The sequence below is a fragment of the Dermacentor variabilis genome, chromosome 9 (genome assembly GCF_050947875.1).
Source record: "Dermacentor variabilis isolate Ectoservices chromosome 9, ASM5094787v1, whole genome shotgun sequence".
NCBI classification, from domain to species: Eukaryota; Metazoa; Arthropoda; class Arachnida; order Ixodida; family Ixodidae; genus Dermacentor; species Dermacentor variabilis.
Window position 1 is genome coordinate 1265094 of NC_134576.1, and position 25749 is coordinate 1290842.

A 25749-nucleotide genomic window follows, 5' to 3' on the forward strand; every position below is an offset into this window, starting at 1 on the left:
ACCAGTGTTGACGTCACTAAGCCGCGGTTTCTGGTCGCCGCTCGCATCGTCAGCGTCAGCAGCAGCGCGCGGCGCTCGATGGGGGGCGGAGCTACAGCGCAATTTTAACCGACGATTGCGTCGCTCCTAAGTGAAAAATCCCCCCCCCCCCAAAAAAAAATTTTACCTTCATGGTTTATAAGGTTCCCGCACCCGTATATGAGCGTCTTATTGAATTCTACAGACTCTTCAGCTTCCCTCTTACGCGGCTTATAGCGAGCGTGGCCGTGGTATCATAACGGAGTAGACAAGGGGTTCGCTGCTGGACAGTCTTCAGACTCCCTAGTCGACTCTCCTAGGGAAAACGATGGTATTGAAAGCGGAGACTTTTCGAGAGTGGGGACAGAGGGTCCTGATGTGAACTGAGCCGTTTAACTTGTTTCTGCGTGGAGTGCGCTTCCGTACAGAAGCCTTGTAACTATGCCAATAAGGCCTTTCTCCTTCATTTTTTACAACTTGGCGTCGTAGTCGATGGGCTTGGTGGATTCCATGCCAAGAACGCCAGCCTAGCGCCAACAGCGCAGAATAATTGTCGCTGTGCCGGCAGCTAAAATACGCATTTTTGTATCTATTTCTGCATTCTTCTTCTATTTTTAACCCATGTGGCAGAATAATATCCCAATTGTATTGTGATTCTAACGCAAGATGGCCCAAGTGCGTATCACGATTACTCCACTCATAGATTTGTTCTTGCCTGGATCGTCTATGTGCTTATGCGTAAAATTTACTATCTCTGATTGCGCAGCATGTCTAAATGCCTTGTTTGAAGCATTAGAGTGACTTTCGCTTAGATACGTAGATTTATTGGACACGTATACGTATATTTAGATATCTTGTTGCTAGATTTTGCGTATACATTCAGTGAACTTTGTTTCCAGTGACAACTTTTTGCCCTTTATCAATCTGTATATTCGCATTTCATTATTCCCTTATTTCTTATCATCGCATTTATAATGTATGCTTTGCAGAACTGCTGCTTTTTATATGTGCTCCAGGTTGCGACTATAATTTCGGTGCAATTGCTCACAATACAGGATGCTCCTGCGCATTGCATTGGAACGAAGCATAGTGTCATTGAGATGTTTCCCTGGCCCCATTGCATATATATAAAACTGCAAACAACGTTCCCAAATAAAATGAATCATTAAAATTTTTGTCCTCAACTCCTTCATTTCATGGCCTTTACGTTTCTTATATAAGCGGCATCCACTGCTTTGCTGGTTTCGAACTGATGTACGTTATAAAGTTCATGTGATACTTTCTCTACTTATTAAATGGACAAAAAACATAGAAGCCTTTATATCAGTTATTTCTGCCACGATTTTTGGAACGTACTAATATATCATTTTATGAAAAAATACACATTTTACTTGTCTCGACAGTACGTAGCGTTTAAGAATTCGTTTGCAGCATCTTCAGCAATGGCGATGCAGTTACTGTTCAAGTATTTGCTCCCTCGACAAATTCCGTAAGGAGGAGGCCGCGCTGCAACGTGAGTCACCCCCCCCCCCCCCCAAACAAATTCTGGCTATACACCACTGCAATGTTGTTACAGATGAGATGTGTTTATTTGCCACATGAATGAAGGGGTGTAGAGACGAGATCGCAGGCAGGCAGGTATTCTCTACTCTGCGCGCAGTTCCTCGATCTGCTCTTCTTCGGCTTCGCAGCGCAGCGTAAGAATAGGCTGAATAAAGAGTTGTATACATCGCATTAAGTCGTAGGTCACTTATTACCAGCTTCAAAAAAAAGGAAAGCGTCGCTTCACATTGACTTTCTCCACGCGCGTTTGTTTCCCCAAAGATTTTAGTGGCCACCGTTCGCACTTGCCGTGGACGCCCACTAAGTCAGAATGGCGTCGCAGAGGAACATCAGTCACTGTAGTTATTGGTGGAACACGCGTATAGGAGAGCATGCAGATGAACCCAGCAGATGCTGCTGCACTGGTATCCTCCACGAAGGCGCAGCGTCGGTGACTCTGTGTACGGAGTGCGTGCCAACCAGAGTGTACAAGTGACCCGACAATGCGTGCAGTCGAGTGAGCCAGCCCGAGGCAAAACTACACGCACTCCACCGAATTGATGCAAGAGGCATCTTCTGCTGTCGTCTACGCAACAGCATGCACGCACGTAGAACTTCAAAAACGACTCCGAGTTGAACCAATGGACGAGCCACTTCGAACAGGTTCGAGTGCAGTTCCAAAATGGTGAAAAATATCGGTATGGTTTAGTTATGGTTCGTCTGAGAATAACGGTTCAGTTCAGATTAGGTTCGATACCTTGCGAGTGACACCGCAGCTTGAAGTATGTACACACTGTGAATTCGCCTAATCTGGCGTGAACACTTGGCCTTTGCATTTCGGCATACCTTGTGAGTGGTGTACAGCATAAAAGCAGAAAGCGCAAAACATTATTAAAGTCGTGACCTTTGTGGAGGATAAACGAACATTTCACGATAATACATTGCGTGAGATGCAGACAAGCACAATCGGGCATATCTTGGTTGGTTTTACAGCAGTTATTTAGATGCTTCTCTAAAGCATCGCTTCACATAGATTACAACATATGTGCTGGATGTGCGTGATTTGCAATCAAACTTCCGGCCTCGCACTCACCGCCAACGAAGAGTTCAGTGCCAGCCCGACGCTGCTTGATCGCGGTGCGTCTCCGTACTCGCCCATTGCTACGGTGAAGACAAGCGTGGCGAGCACCATGGTCTGACTGCAGGCCATTGCGAACGTCCGAGCCAGTCTGCTGCAAGTGACCGAGGCGAGGGAGACGCGGAGGTTCTGGTCCGCCAGGCGACAGAAGCGCTCGTAGAAGCGCTCCTTCATGCCGAACACTCGCACAATGGTCAGCGAGTCCACGGTCTCCGTCACGTGCTGAAGCAGGCGCGAGAAGTGAGCGCTTCGGATGAAACGTGTTGCGTTCACTGCACGAGTGAGCAGTGCCTGCGAAGAGACACAATATTTCGTCTAACAAACGCTTACCGCCACACCGTCTACCGTCATACGTCACCAGGTGTGTGCGTGTGGATTGCAGTGTTAAAATTGCATTGATGATCGATGTTACCGTGCCTTTAGACATTTTTAAATGTGTATAACATATGTTCTAGCTTTCAGTGATGTTGTGCAGCTTATATTGTCTGTACTTCCATTTGATAACATGTTCTCTTCTACTTGAACGCGTAACGGTCTGCAGATACGATATAAAAAAATAGAACACAGCGAAACGCTCACATTAATTATACTGTTGCAAATAACGGTTAAAATCTGAAACTATCTCATGCTATCGATGAGCCGTAATCGCTCCTTTCTCTCTCTACTCCCTTATTCTTGATTGCTCTCTCCTTTGTGGGCTTATCTACCACTGTCAGAACATGCTGTAGAGTGATATTTCAAAAGCCCTGTAGACCCACTAGAACCCCAATGCTATAGAAACAGCGATATAGGGAAAATAAATATTAAAATATTGTTCGGGGTTTTACGCCCCCAAACCCCGATGTGATTAGGAGTCACATCGTAGTGGGGGATTCCGGATTAATTTTGCCCACCTAAATCTCTTTAACTTGCACCCAGTGCAGGTACACAAGCGTTTTTTTTTATTTTTTTCTCCCATCTAAATGCGACCGTCGCAGCCGGGATTTGATCCCGCGACCTAGTGCTGAGCAGCGCGAGGCCAGCTCTTTTAAGAAACCACGGCGCGTCATATGGCAAAGTAGGAGGACATAACGCATAGATGCAGTTTTTACAAAACCTTTACGGTACCAGGCATGTTTGGAGATATGCTGCTCACTTACCTGAGCCTCTTTCAGTGTCGCGGAAAAGCCAGGTCGCCATTATATCTATCAGCTTATTGGAAGTACCGTCATACGTCGAATTTGTGCGAACTGTGTTTCAATCTGGCTGTGTCTGAACACAACGTTAATTAAGTCAATAGCCCGGGGTAGATAGGGTAATCACGCTCCGGAAGGCCGTCTTAAGCACGTGTTCCACTTCAGCAATGTAACATCACGCGCGGGCGTGCTAAGTTTCAGACATTAGAACTGACAACCGGGCTCACTGATAATGATTCATTCATTATCATTAATTATCAGTCATTCACGGTCGCGCAGGATAAGGAAGGAGACAGGATGGATACTTGTCCTCTTTTCTTCCCAGCCATGCTGCTGTTTTGCGCTATCTTGCTCATATTAGGAACGCGAAGTTTTGTTGCTACATCTGTTCTGATATGGGTTACTGCGCGCCCTCTTCTCGAACACACAAGGCAGATTCATCGCCAGGTTCGCTGCCTATTATGCCACAGTGGCCTGGAAGCAGCTGAAAATGTGGCATCGTGTCCGTGCTGTGTGAAGCAGTCAAAAATCGCATTCACATTTACATTAATTACTCCATTCAATCACTGCTGAATCTGCGCTCTTTCCTGCAAACACCACCAGCATGCAATAAAATCAGTTCACCCGGAAATAGGTACACCTGCGATTATTTTCCTTTGCTTGGTGATCCGTGACAAACCCCTTCAACCGAGTAAGATGCTCCGCATTACAGTCTTCTGTGACACACTTCTGTGATTCCTGGGAAGCCATAAAACCGCTGCTATCCACCCCACGATACGGCCAGCAACAACCTACAACTCTAGACTTCCTCCATCATTACCTAATATATGGACAATCCGCAATACACTAGCATCACACCAGCCTACGCAGACTGCCATATGAACGAGCTATTAAATACACTTTTATAATTTATACAACACAGTGCTTCCGCGGTGTAACCGATGGTCGGTGTTATGAGGCGCATGTTGCTGTGTTACAAAACGCAAAGCCGACAACGACGCAGACGATGAAGGGACGAGCATGATCGTGCAACCGAAAAAAAGTTCGCAGTTGCGCCCGAAAGACCGATTGCGATACCAAATTAGTGGACAGCTGTACGAAGTAAGGTAGTAGTTTTAACAGCCATATAAACTTGTAAACATTCGCTTATACTAAATAAATTACCAATGATAGAATGTGTAAGCGTTATTCAAAGAAGACGTAAAAAGAAACAGGCACTTCTTTTTACGTCCCTGTTCTGTCGCGCACAAGTTCTACCATGGATTCAAAACAATTAGCCCGCCAACGTGTTTTAACTATGTTAGCCAGCATGGTGTCAAGCGCGCAAAGTTACGTAAATATAAACACATCTCGCTCGATGAGGGCGAAACCTCGCTGTCAAAATTCTTGAGTGAGGAATCGCGGCAGCAAAAAGCGAACTGACCTTGATGCATCTCTCGCTCCAACGCGAACGAAACGTCGAAAGCGCAGCGCATACGAAGCCACCAGCTCTACGCGCACTCTGGAAACATCGCAGATCACTTTGCAAATGAGGCCCGCATGCGCGCGGTTGGGCCACCTCGCAGACCGCTTTCAAGACACACGAGCGCCGGCAACGCGTCCCTGCGGCTTCGGCCAAAAAAAAATTAAATTGTGGGGTTTTACGTGCCAAAACCACTTTCTGGTTATGAGGCACGTCAGAGAGGAGGACTCCGGAAATTTCGACCACCTGGGGTTCTTTAACGTGCACCTAAATCTAAGCACACGGGTGCTTTTGCATTTCGCCCGCATCGAAATGCGGCCGCCGTGGCCGGGATTCAATCCCGCGACCTCGTGCGCAGCAGCCTAACACCATAGCCGCTGGGCAACCACGGCGGGTTCGCGGCTTCCGCCAAAGGCGTCTACTACGGCTTTCGCGATTCGCGTGACCAACGCCCTAGTAGACACCGTGGTTGTCTCTTCTGTGTACGGAGCGGCAGGCGAGGAGGTCATTGAGACACCGTAGCAGCCGCCGGAGAAGCACGCCCCTGCTATTTCACCGGACCCGCCTGCCTGCGCGCGACAGGAGAGGGCACGCACCCGAGCAGAGTTCCTCGCTTGCCCTCGCGAGATTGAATCGCGTTTTCCAGCTCACCCTCACACACTTTCACTCGTACGGAACATCGCGGCGACGCCGACGGTGGCGCCGACGGAATAAATGCACCTGGAGTGTCCATATTGTTACGTAGGTCTCGGTACTGCTCATCGGCGACGTTGGCGAAGGCAGACACAGAGAAAATGCCGTTGGTGGTACTACTGTCGGCGTCGTCAGGCTTGTCTACCGGCTAGCGAGACAGGCAGTCAGCGTCCTTGTGTAGTCGGCCAGATTTGTAGGAGACAGAATACGAATATTCTTGGAGGCGTAAGGCCCAGCGACCAAGTCTTCCTGTAGGATTTTTCAGTGAGCATAAACAGCAAAGCTCGCGATGGTCTTGACAAGGGAGAAGGATCGGCCATATAAGTATTGGCGGAACTTCGCTCCCCCTAACTAGGGCCAGACACTCACGCTCAGTGATGGAATAGTTGCGCCCCGAGGGTGAAAGGAGCCTGCTGGCGTAAGCCATAACTCGCTCGTTGCTGCGCTCGCGTTGTCCCAGTAGTGCGCCAATTCCGTGACCGCTGGCATCAGTACGGACTTCGGTAGGCGCAGTACTGGCACAACGCCAGTGCCAAAATGGGCCAAAACGGGAGGCGTTGTGAAAAGGTCGATTCGATGCGAGAATGCAGAAGCCTCGTTATCGTCCCACTGGAAAGGGGCGCCCTTTTTCAAAAGCTCGGTTAGTGGTCGTGCTATGGCCACGAAATTTTGCATGAAACGGCGGAAGCACGAACAAACGCCGATGAAGCTGCGTACATCCTTGACACACTTCGGAACAGGGAAGTGCGTAACAGCACGGATCTTGCCTGGGTCTGGTTGCACTCCGTTCGCGTAAACGAGATGTCTAAGGACGGTAATCTGGCGACTGCCGTTTGGCACTTCGATGCGTTGAGTTGCAGACCGGCTCAACGAAAAACGTCTAGGACGGCTGAGGGGCAGTCGAGGTGCGTAGCGAACGTTGCGGAGAATCCTATAACGTCGTCCAAGTAGCACAGGCACGTGGACCATTTGAAACCCTGAAGAAAAGAGTCCATCATGCGTTCAAAAGTAGCAGGAGGCTTACATAGACCGAACAGCATCACTTTGAATCGATAAAGATTGTCGGGTGTTACAAAAGAAATCTTCTCGTCGTCGAGATCGTCCACGGCAATCTTCCAGTACCAGAGCGAAGGTCAATAGAGGAGAAATAGCGAGCACCGTGGAGGCAGTCAAGGGCGTCATCAATCCGAGGTAGGGGATACACGTCCTTTTTGGTAACCCTGTTAGGGTGCCGATAATCCACGCAAAACCACGGTGATCCATCCTTCTTTCTACCAGTACTACAGGCGACGCCCATGGACTACATGGCGGTTCAATAATGTTCTTGGCAAGCATTTTGCGAACTTCTGCGTGAATAACTTGACGCTCAGCCGGTAACACTAGATACGGGCGGCGATGAATAGGAGGGGCATTGCCGGTACTAATGCGATGTTTAACCGCTGTAGTTTGGGCCAAAGGACGATCGTTAATGTAAAAAATATCGTGGTAGGAAAACAGAACGCAATAGAGATCACGGCGTGCTCAGACGGCATGTCATGCGCAATAATTTTATGTAAGTCGGCGATGGTACAAGTTGCCGACTGCAATGGTAGACGAGGATTGGCTGAATTGTCGTCTGCTGCAATAGATGCTACTGAGTGATCCTCGAATGAGCAAAGCTGGGCCAAAGACATTACGCGTGGCAGCACTTGTGTCGTCAAGCCAAAATTGGCGTTATGCCTCCCCAGACGATGTGGTCGTTCAACTTCCTTGAATAAGGTGCTGAGAGTACAGCTGGGTTACGGCTTCTTCAGACTGGGCGAATGTTTCCGAGTGATTAGTATCAGGAACACCACAAAAGATTAGGTTATTTCTACGTGATCGGTTTCAGCGTCATACATACGCCGTCACAAGCAAGTGGCCATGTAAGTAATTTTAGTAGTTTCTGCTTTTACGGCTTCGATTTCATATCGCAACGGAATGATGCTTTGGCAAAGTTTTTCAACTACTGTTATTCGGGAAGTCAAATCCGACACCATCTTATTCGTTGCCAGTAGTCGGTTCTTAATGCTTTTCATTTCTGTTATGATTTCTTTTTAGCCCACTGATAGTTTTTGCCGCTCTTTTAGTTACAAAGTCAGCAGCATCGGGACCCGGGTTAGGCTCGATGTCTCCGGACAAGAGAAGCAAGAACCCAATGGCACAAACACTCTCAACAGCAATACTGACACAGCACCGGGTGCTCGGCAGCTGCACCAGAAAATAATTGCTAGACTTTTTTGCAAAAACCGAGTACTTGTTACCAACATGCGTGACGAAGAGCAACGGGTCAACAGAGCGGCGTCCACAATCGCGGCAGCTTTGTACTTAGCGGTAGCCCTAGTGTCAGTGCCGATGCGACCTTTTACACGGAATCCAGCATCCAGATGTGGCATGGTGGTGCTGGCACAGATGAGGTTGACAGACTATGGCGTAGGCGCCAGATGGCGTACAAGGTGACCACGTGCAGGTTTCATTGACGAGGAGCAGTAGCGCACATTCTAATGGCGTGTTGATAACCGGAGTTATCGTTGATGATAACTGCTCGTGGGTGACGATAGCTAGGAGCACCAGCATGGCAAAGGGCAACGGGTCAGCTTTCTGCATTGTGGTACAGCAACTGAGCCCACAGAGTGGTGTCGACAATCCCGGCAGCATTATACTCGGCGGGAGCCCTAGTGTCAGTGCCGATGGGACCTTCCGCAGGGAATCCAGCATCCAGATGACGCATGGTGGCGCAGATGAGGTTGCATAGTCGATTCCTATGGCGTACAAGGTGACCACCTGCCGGTTTCATTGATGAGGGGCAGCAGCGCCCATTCCACTGGCGTGTTGATAACCGGAGTTATCGGTGATGACAGCTGCTTGTGGGTGACGATAGGTACGAGCACCTGCGTGGCGAAGAGCAACGGGCTAGATGTCTGCATTGTGATAGAGCAACCGAGCCCGCAAACATAACCATATGCCATGCCTTTTTTAATGTGCGTCCTACCGCTCCCTTTTCGTTCCAGTGAACTTGCCAGTTTCTAGCATCAACAAGCTCATAGACGAAATCGTCATGACATTAGCCGGGCAGCGGGCATGGGCGAGCGTTCAGTGCGCGTTTTCTGCTGCTCGCTGAACATCGCCATCCCGGCGCCGTAGCAGAAATCTTCCTCGCGTGTGTGCTTGCTGCATACCCGAGTTGTAGCCGACGGCTGTCTGATGGTTCTAAGTTTCGCGAGCCAAGCTTCACGCAGCTCCTTGTCCTGCGGCTACCTGTGAATAAGGCTGACACCGGGCTCCGTTGCGTACGTCCGGCATTGCGGCACCGAGCAGTAGACTACCATGCTGCACGCTTCCAAAGGCAGCCACCTACCTATTACAGTACTTTCAAATGTTGTCAAGCAGACACCCAAGGTTTGGTAAAGCCTCACCATTTAGTCAGAACCACAGCGCAGCTGGGACTTTAAACTTTGGTTTTCAGCTCGCTTTGGGCACTTACGAAGCAGCCGACGTGGCCGCTGTGTCCGCGTGATCCCTCAAGCCACGTCACGCCGATGGTGGCACCAGCTTTCCCAATAGCCTTTCGCAACTACACGCGATGCCCATCGGAGCCGCTTCTCAACAGCAATTTTTCGTTTCACTCGTGCCTTGTAGTGGTCATCGGGTCTCTCTCTTCATATCCGCCTGGCACGCCGTAGCACATCAGCTTATTTACCATACTCACGTTTACTACAATTCATATTGCTCCTAAAGCTGCTAGCCTAACTTCCTCTAACATTCGTATAACACAATGTGTTGCCATCACATTCATTGCTTCACCCTTGCTTCGATGGGGGCGAAATGCGAAAACACCTGTGTGCTTATATTTAGGTGCACGTTAAAGAACCCCAGGTGGTCGAAATTTCCGGAATCCTCCACTACAGCGTGCCTCATCATCAGAAAGTGGTTTTGGTACGTAATATCCTATAATTTATTACATTTATTATTCGCCCTTGCTGCGAAACTGACTTTTTTATTTCTAAACAAAAATAAATTTGTTCCTATGGAGACAGTGCAGTGTCATTTTCTTTTTTTTTTGATGGAGTGGGTGTAGCGCGTCGTATGTCGCACTCTCCAAATAGACCATGATGCAGGCATGCTGTGTTTTGACTTTTAGCGCTACAACGTTATAATGTATAAATATTTACGAACGAGAAAATGGAAACAAAACTGATATCTTTGAAGAACAGACCGAAATACTCACTCAATGTCTTGCTTAGTTATGTCTCGTTGTCTGTTGTGCCCCCAACTGCAACTCCCCATTGGTGCATGAAGGTAAATTAAGAAATAAATTCGTTGGGACGAGATGTTGGGCTTACTGTGCCGACGCCAAACACGATGAGCACCACCAAACCGACCACGATGACAGCAGTGCTCTCCGTCCCGATGACCGCCAACCGGGAGAGGGCCACCAAACCGTTCTGAACCATCTGGCGGCTTAGTGTGGCCATGCGGTTGTCCACTCCGCTGAGATCAGCGGTGAATCGATTCAAAATCCTCCCTCGCGGTGTTGTGTCGAAGAAAGACACTGGGCTGAACAGCACTCGTTCGAGCATTTTGTGGTGAAGTGCGCAGGACAGTCGATTCATGGCGAAGGAGAGCAGCACGCTTCCCGCTAGGCGGCTGGCCACTGCGAAGAAAAGATTTTCTGTGAACATCCACTGGTTTGGCCACACGAGTTCATTAGCACACTACTATTGCCTACTGAGAGCGAAACTTCTCCTAAGCAACATACAGCCTGAAATTGACAATTGAACGGATTAGCAAAAATATACAAGAAACAGAAATCCCAAAAAACCCAGCGAGTTCGTTCTTCGCGCTTTATCAGTCGACTATAAGTGCTCTCTGAAACGGATGAGACAAATTTTGCAGACGCGTAGTGTACAACTACCGTAAAACATTCGCGCAACAAGATGAAGCGCCTCTTATAATTGCGATAGCAATTATATAGACACTCCAGGCGCTGTCATGTTTAGAGTATGGCATGAAATAGACGGTAGCTGGCCCATGCCGTCGTCCAACTTATCCACGGTGAGGAAGTTGTTGAATGCAAGGACAGCTTCTCATCGAGAACGAGGAATATGGGTTTATTTACAGTATCTACATAAGGACGTTGCAGTTGATCAGTCTTGCATGACTGCGAGAGAAAGCACCCTCCGCAGCCGCACAACAGCTGCTTCTAAACATCCTGTCCTCCCTAGATCCCCAGGTGAAGGAAAAAACGTTCGACCAGTCATCGTAGCCAAGCCGCCTATGAGCGGGAGGGCTTACACACACACTTCCGCAAAGGTATCACTGCCCCCACCGAGTTGAGACGGTCTTCGCAGAACCGGGTCTTGCGCGTTGAAAGGCGCGTGGGACGGTGCCGCCAAATACATTCCCTCGGGAACTCCCCCGCTCCCGACAGACCAGGTCGGTGGTAGCGAGTTAACTAACAAAGCCTGGTTCGTCGGCCTCGTTTAGTCATAGTGGCACCGCGGGGGTGTTGTGCGGCAAAGCGTCGTCCCAGCAAACGAGTCGCCGTGGCAGGGAGCGGAAGGATTCCATGGTCACTTCCGGGAAGCTCGCCACGCTCGCAGCTGGCTGAGAAACCTCTGCAGGCCGTTCCTAACAGCTCCTCCATGGCCCGGAAAATTTCGGCTGTCCTGCGCTGACAACGGCTTGGCAAGAGTAGAATGGCTGGTGGCAAGGGGGGGATGCCTTGGCTTGCAGCAACCACTTCTGTAATCATGTCACTGCCCCAAAACATCCAACAAGGACAGGTAACTGCAAAATGAACCCCACAACACGGCTCTGCGCTGAGATTACATATCTCGGATCTCACTTTAGACAAGCTAGGCTTGAAGGAAAACATAGGTACTGAAACTAAAAAAATGCTGCTTTTCGCTACGCCAATTTTAGAAGCAATTTCGTGCTGACAAATTGAGCAATCATGGAGGGAATCCTGCTAAATGAGAGGGGATCTTCTTGGCATAACAAACTTAACAATAACAACCCTAAATTTAGGCGGGGTCCTTAAACGCAGGATTCAAATTAGCCTGCTCAAACCATCCGCATTGCTGTGCAACATTCCCTTCTTATATCTAACCGACAAGTTGTACTCTTGGAAATTGAAGCTCCATCAGAGCAAGCGGCCATTTTTGTGTGACATTTGATTGAGCCACATGAGAGGACAGTGGTCGGTCTCGAAGATGAACCTCGCTCCATTCAAGTAACACGACAACTTCTGAGCGACCCAATCGAAATAAGCGCATTCCTTCTCTGAAGCGCTGTAGGCGTCCTTTCTTACAGTCAGTTTACGGCGGGCCTAGAGGATAGGATGTTCCTCGTTATCGTCGCCGCCCTGACTAAGTACCAGGCCCATACCTCTGTCGCTTGCGTCGCTATGAAGAAGAAGAAGAAACTTTAGTAAAGAAGAGTCCGGCAGTTCTTGATGTGGTGGCCTCAGGTGACGGCTCGAAGTTCTTGGACTCGAGCGGCATCTTTGGCTTGCCGGACGGCCCAGAGCTGGTCTGCCAGCTCTGAACTTCTGATAGCCGCCTCCCAGCGGCGGCGACGCCGACGGAGAAGGTCCCCGGCGGCTCCCGCATCCGGGGCGGCGTCGGGAAGAACGGAGCTCGAGCCTTCTCCTACTCTGGCAACAGCCGCGATTCTGGACGCGTCGCCAACGGAGCTGCTTTGATTACCGTTGTTGCCGGCACACTCCCAGAGCATGTGTCGCAGCGTTGCTCTGTGTCCGCATGTTTTACACGCGTCTGTTGGATACAAACTCGGATAGCAGTGGTGTAAGATAGCGGGGCTAGGGTAGGTGTGTGTCTGGAGCAAGCGTAATGTTACGGCCTCGTTCCTGTTCAATTTATCGTGCGGTGGCGGGAATGTGCGTCTTTCGAGTCTGTAGTGTTGGGTGAGGTCTCTGAACGTGGCTATGAACAGTAAATTTTTTGTGTAGTCTGTCGCGCGGAGCACAGGACGAGAAACCAATAGCGTTTTCAAACTTTGCAAAGCGTTCTCTTTGTCCTTATCCCAGTGCACGCTATTCGGTGCTCCCTTTCGGAGGGCGTCCGTTAAAGGACTTCCTATTTGCGAGTAATTCGGAATGTAGCGTCGATAATACCCCACAAGTCCCAAAAATGAGCGAATGTCTGTCTTCATTTTCGTGCGCGGCTGTGAAAATTCTCCGATCCTAGCTGTTTTCAGATCGGCCGGCCGTCTTGTGCCCTGACCGACAAGGCCCAGATAAGTAACCTGCGAGCAGCCAAACCTGCTTCTTTTCCGCTTTCATCGTTAAGCCGGCTTCCCTCAACCGTGAGAACACCTGTTTGAGGTGCAATACGTGCTGTTCCCAGCTGTCCGAAAAAATTGCTACATGATCAAGGTATGGCAAGGCGAACTTCTGCAAGTCTTTCAGGACAATATCCGATAACTCAGAGACGCTAAACGGCGCGCTCTTCTGCCCTAAGCTGAGTGCGAGAGTGTAAAAAGTGTCTACAGATAAGATAAATGCGGCATAGCGGCTGGCACTTTTTGAACGGGGAACTTTCCAGTGCCCCCGCAGGAGATCTATAGTAGAAATGTATTTAGCAGCGCCAACTCTTTCAATTCGTTTCTCAATGCTGGGTATCGGGTACAGCTGATGCCTACTGATGGCATTTAACTTGCTGTAATCAACACACGGACGAGGGTCCTTGTTAGGGGTTTCTACAAGTATTAGCGGTTACGTGTAGTCACTCTCAGCGGGCTCAACAACTGCCAACTCTAGAGAGCGCTCTATCTGAGCCTCTATAATTTCTCTCTGTCGTGGAGACACCCTGTAAGGCTTTGATCTTACGGGTTCAATTGACGTCAGCTCTATTTGATGCGTTATTAGTTCGGTTCTACCCGGCCGATCGCTTAATCTGTCGAGATATTCTCCGAACAGCCCTCTTAACTCATCTAGCTGGTCGGGTCTAAGAGAGTGCGAGCTTACCGAATGTCTTACCACTTCTTCCAGGCTGATTTCAGAGTTGGAAGTCGCCTGACACTCACGAAACTCGGTACTAGTGTCATCCTGCTCCTTGATGGTACAGTTAACGACTCCGCTACGCCCTACGTACGGCGTCACGAAATTGCAGTGGTATATCCTCACTTCCTTCCTGCGACCAGGCATTTTCAGAGCATAGTTAGTATCTGAAATAGATGGTAGCTGGCCCATGCCGTCGTCTAACTTGTCCACGCTGAGGACGCTGTTGAAGGGAAGGACGTCTTCTCATCGAGAATCAGGAATATGGGTTTATTTACAGTATCTACATGAACACGTTGCAGTTCATCAGTCTAGCAAGACTGCGAGAGAAAGCACCCTCAGCAGCCGCACAACAGATGCTGATAAACACGCTGTCCTCGCTAGGTACCTAGGTGAGGGAAAAAACGTTTGACCAGAGTCATCGTAGCCGAGCCGCCTATAAGCGAGAGGGCTTACACACACACTTCCGCAAAGGTTTCACTGCCACCAGCGAGGTGAGGCGGTCTTCGCAGAATTATGTCTTGCGTCTTGGAAGGCGCGTGGGTCGGTGCCGCCAGATACATTCCCTCGGGAACTCCCCCGCTCCCGACAGACTAGGCCGATGGTTGCGAGCTCACTTACAAAGCATGGTTCGTCAAATTCGTTTAGTCATAGCGGCGCCGAGAGGTGTTGTGCGACACAGCGTCGTCCCAACAAAACGAGTCGCCGCGGCAGGTGGGGAAGGCTTCCATGCTCGCTTCGAGGAAGCTCACCACGCTCGTAGCTGCAGCTGGCTGAGAAAACGTTGCAAGTAGGCACCTCTTCAGGCCGTTCCTAACAGCGCATATTCGTCGTCAGCGTCCCTGTCGCCGTGATGTTCCCTATAAACTTCAAGAGCGATAACACCGTCGCCGCGAAGCGTATGCTGTACTTGGGAGTGAAATCTAGTGAGGGGAACCGACAATCACGGCTCAATCTCGGGAGTGTAAAGCAGTGAGGCGGTGAGGCATTGCGTCGTCTTCCGTCGCGCGCATGGTTCTGGGGGAAGGGTAGGGAGATGGACACCGTTGTACTCCGGCAGCAGCTGCGTTATGCGCGGTCACGCCCGCCCTATCTCGAAAGCGATTTGTGTGAGGGGTTGAGTATAGGTAGCCTAGGTGCGGCGGCTTTTCATACCTTCGTGCGTGCTGCCTTCTCATCCCTCAGTCTCCGTTGAAGCTACAGGCAGCACGTAGGCCAGTTTGCTCGCTGCTGTTGCCGCGCTTCCTACAGCCATCGTTTTGACAGTGAGTGTCCGAAATCATCGAATGTGATGTGTTCATGTTTGCCGGTTCGTGCTGACATTATGCTTGTTAATTTAGTTAGTAAACGAATGCTTGCCATTTTATACGGCTGACAAATCTACTATTCTTACTTCATATAGCTGTCTACTATTTCGCTATCGTAGCTGATGCTTCGCATTTCGTGCGAAACTGCAACTTTTTCTAGTTATGAGAGCTACGGACGATTACAAGTTACCCCCTTCCCTAGCCATTCTTTATCTCAACTCGTTCGCCTAGTTGTCGGGGTTAAGCCCCGCCTTCCCTGGCTCTGCGTCATGATGCGGCGTGGTTTACTTCCAGTTGTCTTAGGGCCAGCGCGCGAAACCTCTCCACCCTCTCCGCTAGCCGCATGACCGTCGATGCCCAGCGAGAGCTATCCAAGCACCGTGCGTTGCGAGCGTTCTATCAAAGCGCCGAGCGTGTCCAGTATTCTGGTAACCACAGGCGGGCTGGACTTGTCGCCTGATTGGCAGAGATGTAAACTACAGCCGCTCCATACTACTACCACTCAGTCAAAGGAGCTTTATCGCAAACGTACGTGAGCGGCCTCATCGGCCAGCATGGTCCAGCCACCTGGTGGGACAGTGCTTACCAGCCAGAACAGAAAGGTAATGATGCTGTAAACAAGGGCCATATAACGTGAAACTATTCCGATCTGTTTTTGTTTCAATCTCCTGACGTCCGATTTACGTAACCAGCGACACAAAGATCGGGCGGTAACCCGCAGCATTGTTTGAAAATCCCAACGAAGCAATCTTCTCATTTATAGGATGTCACTTTCCTTTGCTTTCAAAGCGAATAGCATTGTCTGGATTCAGCAGTTTTTCTTATCTAATTGGCTGAGAAGGAGCGGCGAGCACACTCAAGCGGAGAGAGTTTCGATGGGGCCGAGTCAGCATAGTGAATGTAGGTCACCGGAGAAGGAGGGTGGTGCCGGCGTCTGCGATTGCTCCGGTTCCCCTTACATAGCTTGCGGTGGCTGTTTGAAAACTTGACAGCCGTGCAAGGTAAGGTTAGAAATGCCGCTAAAACGAGTCATAAGCAATGAAGTGTTGGAAGAGCGATATCGTATGCCGAAAGGTCTCTATAACATTACATTCCCACGTATTTTTTTTATTATACGCAAATAAGTCCATGCCTTCCGGCAACTCCAAGTAGCCATTGCCACAGTCATCGGCAGACATCCATCTTTCATTCCTAACAGAGCGGGGCAGTCTCTGGCTTTTCAGAATAACAAAAGTTTTGTTCGGCATTTTACTTCGTCTTTAACGCGTACGCGTCAGTTTGACGCGGTCAGTTATCACGGATTTGTGACGCCGCGGGGCAGACAGGTGAAGTGAGCGCAGCCCGAAAGGTTTGATCAGCAGCAATTAATCAAACGACTCCTTTTTCACTAATGACGAAAAAGTAGTTTTTGTTTCGTTCGGTCTAATGATGCCTAAACATATTATATATATATATATATATATATATATATATATATATATATATATATATATATATATATATATATATATATATATATACATATATATATATATATATGTGTGTGTGTGTGTGTGTGTGTGTGTGTGTGTGTGTGTGTGTGTGTGTGTGTGTGTGTGTGTGTGTGTGTGTGTGTGTGTGTGTGTGTGTGTGTTCGCATATATCATATATGATGTTTTCGCGGTTTTCATGGCATCGCGTGACAGGCAGGCGCACGGGGACTAGATTGACTGGAAAATTTTCGGACGACCATGGAGGGCCGATTGCAGAATTGGGATAGAAAAGCTTGGAATAGCTTTACGTTATATTGCCCTAAGTGAAAAATACATCTGAGACATTTAAAAAGACAATGTTTCAGGTTTACACACCTGCCCAAAATTTCACCAGCAGCGCAGTACAATAGATTTGGTCACCGCTGCATTAGCTCCGTGTTCGTTTCAGCTCTGTACCACCCGGTGGCTGTACCAACGAGGTCGTTCTAATGACCCTCAATGGTTAAGCATGCGCCATCCTTTTAACTTTTCCGTCGCTGCGCGGGCTATCCGCCTTCCTCCCTTATCCGCGCCCGTCTTCCCTTTCGAATTCGACTGCAGCCGTCACGTGGCAGCACGCGCTCTTCCATTGTATTGTTCTTCACCTCTGAGAAAAAAGCGTGCACTTTCAGAAGTCTCTCCGGCACCATTTTCTCTGCAATGAATAAATACGCGCCGTAGTGTAGTAGTATGCGGTTTATATGGTGACGGTATCTTCCGTCGTGAAAGTGTCGTTACGAACAGCGCGCTTCCTTGGCGCTGTTCCTATTCTTCCTCACAAGTTGCTGCGCCTACAGTTGCCATAATCGCTTGAGTGAAAAAAAAAGCCTTTTTACAATGCCATCCCGAAAGCAAATTGTGAAGTGAAGAAACTATATCGATGCACCTGATTGGTCGCGCAAGCTCCAACGAGCCAGGGTCCACGCGCGGTGGCGAGATAAGTAGGAGGTTCCTGAATAGCACAGTGTGTCCCAGGTGTTTATCCGCGGCCTTTCACACCGCGGGACTTAACCGCGGATTCCGTGCGCTCCCGCGTTGTGCACCATGTCGACGCAGTCTTTCCTCCTTGCACCTTTTTTTCTAATGCGTAAGCACTCTTTGGCGAATACCACAAGCAAACTTGTCCGTCGCGCGAAAGGTGTCATGCCTTGCACCTGCACAAAACCGCGTAATTTGCAAAGACAGGTAATGGTTATAATAGTTTAAGTGTAGATGATTAGTAGCTTTATAAGCAATAAGGAACAATTAAAGAATTGGACATGATCAGGGAGAATACGTATAGGATACATAAGGCTCAATAGACGTGCATGGGGAAGCTACGAGTTGGGGTGGGGGGCCAACTTGAATTTTGAGGGTGGGGCAACCGGAAATGCAGGTGTGGGTCAACTTAAGTTTGGAGATGGGCCAACTTAAAATTTGAGCGTGGATCCACCTTAAATTAGGGGGTGCGCCAACTTAAATTTAGGGGTAGCCAAACATGAATTTGAGGGTGGGTCAACGGAAACTTGGGGTACGCTTACGCATACTTAAATAACTCCAGTGGAGTTTCTGCATGCTTTTTGACATAAGGCAAAGTGAGTAATACTCAGACAACAAATTTGCGTTTCTCAAGCATGTATGTTTAGCTGTGCGAAAGATACAGCGTCACTTAATATGTTAGAATACTCAAGGAACAGATCAGACTTTCACACTTTAATACTAAACCAGAAAATGGCGTTCTAGCTTTGAAAATTCTTTGCGAAATGCTGCTCATTCCATCGAAATTTACACTATCCTTAATGTATTTATTTATTTATTTATTTATTTATTTATTTATTTATTTATTTATTTATTTATTTATTTATTTATTTATTTATAGATACTGCTGTCTCAATGCATGAGACATAGAAGCAGAGGATACACCAGACACAAGATGAAAACAAAATACAATGAATTTGAAACGTAATTACAAATTGTGGTTAGACAATTCGTTCAAAAACTCTGCATTAGGCTTTTCCCGCAAGGAACAAGCTAGGTTGTTGCAAATTTCAACAGTGCTTGGGAAAAACGAATACTTAAAACAATTTACAAAAGACTGAAAAGGAACAATATTAGGTGGGTGTGAACGGCGCGTGGCACGCCCAGTGGGATGACTGAAGGAAATCGGGGCATGAATGCAACTTTGGCCGTGTACAATCTTATGTAGCAAAGTGATACCTTGAAGTGTGCGTCGATGAGCCAAAGGTTCTATTGCTAATGCGCATTATTCAAATGAGGGAGAAAAGTTGCAGTCATATCGGCGAAAAATGAAACGTATTGCTTTCTTTTGTATGGCTTCAAGCTTACTAATGTCATGTGCAGTGTATGGTGCCCATACCACTGAGGCGTACTCTAGTAAGGGTCTGACGAGGGATTTAGATGCTGTTAATTTGCAGTCCTTAGTGAAGCACTTGAGGGTTCGCTTTCAATATCCCAGTTTTTTAAGTGCCCTAACGCAAATTGTTTCAATTGAAGGTGCCATTTGAAGTTTTGAGTAAAGGTAGCTCCAAGATATTTGGAGGTATTCACAGAATTTAGGTAGTGCCCATTGCAACTATGACTGAAACTTGACGGCTGCTTTCTATTTATGAAAGTCATTTGTACAGTTTATTGGTAATTAATACTCATTTGCCACGCGTTGCTGCAACCACAAAAGGACGAAAATACATTGTTAAGAACCTCTTGATCTCGTCTGTTAGTTACTCTGGTATAGAGCACGCAGTCGTCAGCCTACAATCGCAGTTTCACTGCTGTGTTCCTACTGACCTGTGCGACATCATTAATGTAAATATTGAACAGCAGGGGCCCAACGACTGAGCCCTATGGTACCCTAGAAGCGACTGTGGCCGACGATGACTGCGCGTGATTAAAAGTAATATACTGAGATCTTAAATGTAGCCAATCAGCTATCCAGCCAAGTATTTTGTCATCGTTAATAACTTTACTGAGCCCAAGAAGAAGCTTTCTGTGGTACACCATGTCAAACGCTTTGCTATAATCTATGAATATGGCATCAACCTGACCTCGATAATTTAGAGTCGAAGCGATGTCATGAGTGAATTCAAGGAGTTGAGTAGTTGTAGAAATACCAGAGCGGAAACCGTGTTGTTTCTGCGACAATATATTATTAGTAGTGAAATACTGAAGGAAATGTTTGTGAATTATGTGCTCTAAGAGTTTGCAACAAGTACATGTTAATGAGCTAGGCCTGTAGTTGGAAATTAGTTGTTTATTACGCGATTTGAACAATTTGAACACAGGAATTACATTGGCGATTTTCCAAAAGTACATGTCTCTAATGATTTACAAGAGATTATGGTTGGCTAATGAGCATTCCATTCTGCATGACGCTTCAAAAACGTGTTTGATATACCATCCGGTCCGGCACCCTTAGTAATGTCGATTTTCAAGAGAAGGCTATAAATACCAGTATAGCTAATTTCAATTCTTGCAAACGGAGCCATTTCCTGGATAATACCAATGTCGGGGGTGGTACCATTGTCATCTCCAAACACAGATTTGAAATAGCCATTAAATGCATCCGAGATTGTCGAAGGATCCGAACAGGACACATCATTTATTACGAAGGATGACGGGCCGGACGTAGCAGGGTTGATGGTTTTTCAAAACTCTAGTGGATTATTTTTCATAAAAGAGGATAATGATAGAAATTTCTCGGTTCACTCATTTTGGCTTTAAGTAATTTATTTTAGGACTCACCGTCATTATTGTGTGCTTTCCGTCGTTTTCGCCGTCGCTCAACGCGACGTTTGAGTTGTATAATTGGTCTGGTATACCATGGCGTTTTATACTCTATTGAGGAACAAATTGCGCTATACAATCATTAACGATACTATATAAGTGGTTAGTCAACATATCAACACTGTAGTGTTCACTACAAGGCACAAAATCATCAAAACATGATGCAAGTTTTGCAATAATAGAAGTGTCGTCAGCACGCTCAAAATTAAGGACAGTTTTAAACGTTGGTCTTACTGGTACACAAGCAACATTTAGATGAACAGTAACAGCCTTATGGTCAGAAATTCCGTCACCAACACGGTACTGATATATATTCTTTACCGAGTCATCACTGACAAAAATAAGATCAAAGACAGTATCTTCGCGCGCTCTATGAACAACGAGCTGCAATAGATCGAAAGCTACTGACATGTCAATTAACGAATCACAAATTATCCTATCAGGGCCAGTTGATGATAACGAATGCAAATCTATAGCGGCTGCATTCAAGTCACCGGTTAGTACCAGTTTAGAACAAATCAGCTTTTGTCCGACAATATAATCACTGATAGCCGAAAAAATGCCAGGGGCGGAATTTGGGGGACGGTAGATAGCACCGATAACATTAGCGAGACCATCAAATTTTTGTTTACACCATATATATTGTCTCAAGATTTGGAAGTTGAGGTAGTAAAGAGAACTCAATACCACTTCTAATAAACAGTGCTACTCCGCCACCACGACCAGAAGGCCTGTCTTTTTTAGAACCCTGTTATCAGGAGCCAAGAACTCATGATCAAGAATGGATTCGTTTAGCCACGTCTCAGTCACACATATAAATGATGGAATATCACATTCGATAAGTCAGTTAAAGTTTTCAATTTTATTAATCAGGCTACGTGCATTTAAATTCAAAAGCGTGAAGCATTGCGCTCGAAACTGTCAATCATTGCCTATAGCGGTCAAGCGACGGCTTTCTCTAACGATAGCTTTTCTGCTATCATCCCAAGAGTACCGAACGTTGTACACCAACAGATGATCATAGTACATCCGGGCTTTTTGCGCATTTTTCCTTATCTCAGCTGAATTCTGCCACAACTCCTTTCGCACCTGCCTCACGCGAACAGAGAAGTCTTCATTTATAACTATTCTTGTGACCTTTAACTTTCTTTCATTACTTAATATAGCTACCTTAGTTCTAAAATCCAGCAACTTAATAATTACAGGTGTTGGATTATTGCTCTTTCGCATTCCCATCCTATGACAGCGTTCGATATCGCTGCACTTAATTTCTAGTTTCGACGTAATCAGTTCAGTTACCGCTTCCAGAATTCCTCTGAAGATTCGCGGGAGCTTCCAGCAAAACCGAATTAAGGAAATTTTTTCTACGGGACCTGATTTCTAAATCGTCGTTCTTGCGATCCAATTTATTAACGATCTCTAGAAGGTCAGTTACAGCCTTTTCAAGCTCAGATACGCGCAATGCAACATCAGCAATTGGTACAATAGACTGCTCTATACCAGTTAATCGTTCTTCGAGGGACGCTACCCTAGAGGAAAGACCCGCTAGCTCTTGGCTAATTTCTGTTTGTCCTGAGACTGATTCGAGTAACATCTTTTTCGATGTCAAGGCCAGGGTTAGTTTCCACACCATCGCACAATAGCAACAGCACCTTTAAGGAATTTATGAGCGAAATAAACACATTCATGAGGACTGCAGGGGGGTCCGGCAGCAGCAATAGAAAACGATTGTCACTTCTATAGCTCTTGAAATTGTGCTTCAAGCTTACCTGCAAAGCAGAGCACAAGATTTTGAAGCGAGTGCATTCGCTTTCATGCTGCCGCCGGACCCACTGAAGAGTAGTACACGATGCGATGCTTTTATAGGCTCTGGTGTGCTCATAGTTCTCCTGGTACCGTGCCACGCGCAGTTCGACCCCGCATTGACAGTCGAGCAGATATGGTGGAAATCAGGTTTCTTCGCAGTATCCCTGCAAGTAACTTGGCCACACGAGGCATTAACAAAGCATCCACTGACCGGCCAAGAAGGTAGGCTGTCGAGATGGCTCGAATAGGATGAGCCATCCTGAACGCCTAAGATTCCGATGCATGCAGAAATCTGCAAAGCTGAGCATACGATTTTGAAGCGAGTGCATTCCATACTGTCGCCGGACCCACATTACTAATATATGTCGGCGACGAATCGTTTTTGGGGCATATGATGTTTAATTCATGTAGGACATTTTTTCGTCTTTTGTTTAGTACTTATGATAATTTTTCGCTTGACAAATTAGAGCCTTAGATTATGCGTGATTTCGGCAGAAAAAGCTGGAGCCGGACGCTGTACCCAGCACGCTCTATGGCTTTCAGCGAGAGCACACAGTCATTGCCAACGTAATAAATTTTAATGTTTATTGTAAGGCTGAAGGCGAAGCCATCATGCCTCAATGACTGATGTGACTTGAGTGACTGCTTCCTTTCCCTTTAACGACGCAGCTCTATAACTGAGCAGTTACAGTTGGCGGTCCTCAAAACAAATTTGTAGATTCTATTTTTACTTAATACTTTGAGATAGCCCTCTTTCATAGCTACTTGCGACAATTCGCAAACCATACTCATCCAAAGCCCCTACAGAGACGGGAACGTATTTACCCGCGCTATCCCTCTCCTGACTCCAAAGTAGACACTTGTTACATATTGTTACGTGTAGCTGATGCCCATTGCTATTTGCAATTTATTTACAGGGGAGCTAACGGAGGCAAAAATGGCGACGCTATATAAAGCGGACACACGTCGTCTTCTTCCTCCTCAGTGCAGTCACACTGTGGCGGCTGTTCCATAGCATCACCCCCGGCAGGAGAAGCACCCCGTTCCGGTGCTTAATTTACACATCCGCGGTGAAAGGTGTGTGGTATGGCTTTAGTCTCGCCACGTGAACGATGTCGCTTGCAGCTGACGATGACGCTGAGAGGTCGGAGGGGATGATTGCATACACGACATCGGTCACTCGTCGCACCACACGGTATGGGCCAGTGTAGCGCGACAGCAGCTTTTCGGAAAGCTGCCCACACGACGAATGGGTGACAAAAGAAGCGCCAGAGAACCCGGTGAGAAGTGCACGTCGCGATGGTGGCAATCACAGAGGCGTTTGTGATGCTCCTGTGAGGCCTCGAGACGGGTGTTGGCGAGCTGGCATGCGCGGTCGGCGTGTGCGGTCGCGCCGCGGGCGTATTCAGTGGCTGAACGTGTGGCCGAGGGCAGCAAAGTGTCGGACGGCCACGCGGGTTCTCGGCCATATAGGAGATACAATGGTGAATGGCCAGCGGTGTCGTGACGCGATGAATTATACGCGAACGTCACATATGGTAAGTGAAGATCCCAGTCGTGGTGGTCGGTCGCAAAGTTCTTCGAAAGCATGTCGGTGATGGTCCGGTTGAGGCGCTCCGTGATGCCATTGGTCTAGGGTTGGTGGAGGACGTGCTCAACTTGTGCTTTGTCGAGCAGGAGCGGAGGATGTCCTCGACGACTGCCGAGAGAATGCTGCGGCCACGGTCAGTGAGTAATTGGCGCGGAGCACCGTGCACTAAAATTATGTCATAGAAAAGAAATTCAGCAACGTCAGTAGCACAACTGGTCGGCAGGGCTCTGGTAATTGCGTACCGTGTAGCATAATCAATAGCGATGGCGACCCATTTATTTACGGAGCCTGAGAGAGGAAATGGTCCAAGAAGGTCTAGATCGACACGGAAAAAGGGTTTGGGTGGGATGCCAATCGGCTTGAGAAATCCAGCTGGAAGTGTGGAGGGCTTCTTCCGGCACTGACAGGGCTCACAAGCGGCAAGGTAGCGCCACACGGAGCGGACGAGACCCGGCCAAAAGCATCGACGGCGCACACGGTCGTATGTGCGCGAGACGCCCAAGTGTCCAGCGAAGGGAGCGTCGTAAAGTTGGTGGAGGACAGTCGAACGCAGGTGTGATGGAACGACGAGCAGAAGGTCAAGGCCGTGTGGATGGAAATTGCGGCGGCTTAATGTCCCCTCCTTGAGGAAAAACCTTCGGAGAGAGGCGTCGCCAGGCGTTGACTCCAGACGGTCAATGAGGCCTCGTAAGGAAAGATCGCGGCGTTTGGTTGCCGATTGGAAGAAACTGGGACACAGAGAAAACGCAAGCGATGGCATCCGCATCTGCCGTTTCGTCGACGGGGTAGCGGGACAAACAATCGGCATCCTGGTGCAAACGTTCCGTCTTATATATCACGGATAAGGTATATTTTTGCAGGCGTAACGCCCAGCGAGCGAGTCGTCCCGTGGGGTCCTTAAGCGAAGATAGCCAGCAGAGAGCCTGGTGATCCCTGATGACACAGAATGGGCGTCCGTAGAAGTATGGACGAAACTTCGCAACCGCCCACACAAGAGCGAGGCACTCGCGCTCTCTGTTCGAATAATTGCGCTCGGCGGGTGATAGAAGTCAGCTGGCATAGGTTTATAACGTGATCATGTCCACGCCGGCATTGTACTATCACTGCTCCTGTGCCGTGACCACTGGCAACAGTTCGAACTTCCATTGAGGCAGACGGGTTAAAGTGGGCCAGAATTAGAGGTATGGTAAGGAGTGTAGTCCGCTGCGAAAAAAATGCGGCATGGTCGGGACCCCAAGAAAGAGGGGCGTCCTTCTTCAAGAGGTCGGTAAGGGGACGTGCGATAGTCGCAAACTCCTTCAGAAAGCATCGGAAATAAGAGCTACGAAATAAGAAACTACGAACGTCCTTGGTAGACTTCGGAACAGTAAAGTTGATAACGGCGCGAATTTGGTCCGGATCAGGTGGCACGCGTCTGGCATCCACGAGGTGTCCAAGGACGGTGATTTGGCGGCGTGCGAAGTGACATTTTCACGACTTCAACTGGAGACCGGCGTGGCGGAACACGTCAAGAATCGCTGAAAGACGGTCTAGATGCGTGTCGAATGTGGGCGAATAAACGATGACGTCGTCCAGATAGCACAAACAGGTGAATCACTTGAACCCCTGAAGCAAAGAGTCCATCATTCGTTCGAAGGTGGCGGGCGCGTTACAGAGACCGAAAGGCATCGCCTTGAATTGATAAA

At 48.0% G+C, this 25749-nt stretch overlaps 1 protein-coding gene across 3 annotated transcripts in view; it reads right to left on the reverse strand.

The window, feature by feature from the left end:
* LOC142558244 (ATP-binding cassette sub-family C member 2-like) overlaps positions 1 to 25749 on the reverse strand; it is a 659669-nt gene that overhangs the window by 189787 nt on the left and 444133 nt on the right. For all 3 annotated transcript variants that reach the window (XM_075670395.1, XM_075670394.1, XM_075670396.1), the window contains 2 exons: positions 10390 to 10700; positions 2654 to 2989 (listed from right to left, as the gene is read on the reverse strand). In XM_075670395.1, the coding sequence (XP_075526510.1) occupies positions 2654 to 2989; positions 10390 to 10700 (647 nt within the window). The remainder of the gene's footprint in view (positions 1 to 2653; positions 2990 to 10389; positions 10701 to 25749) is intronic.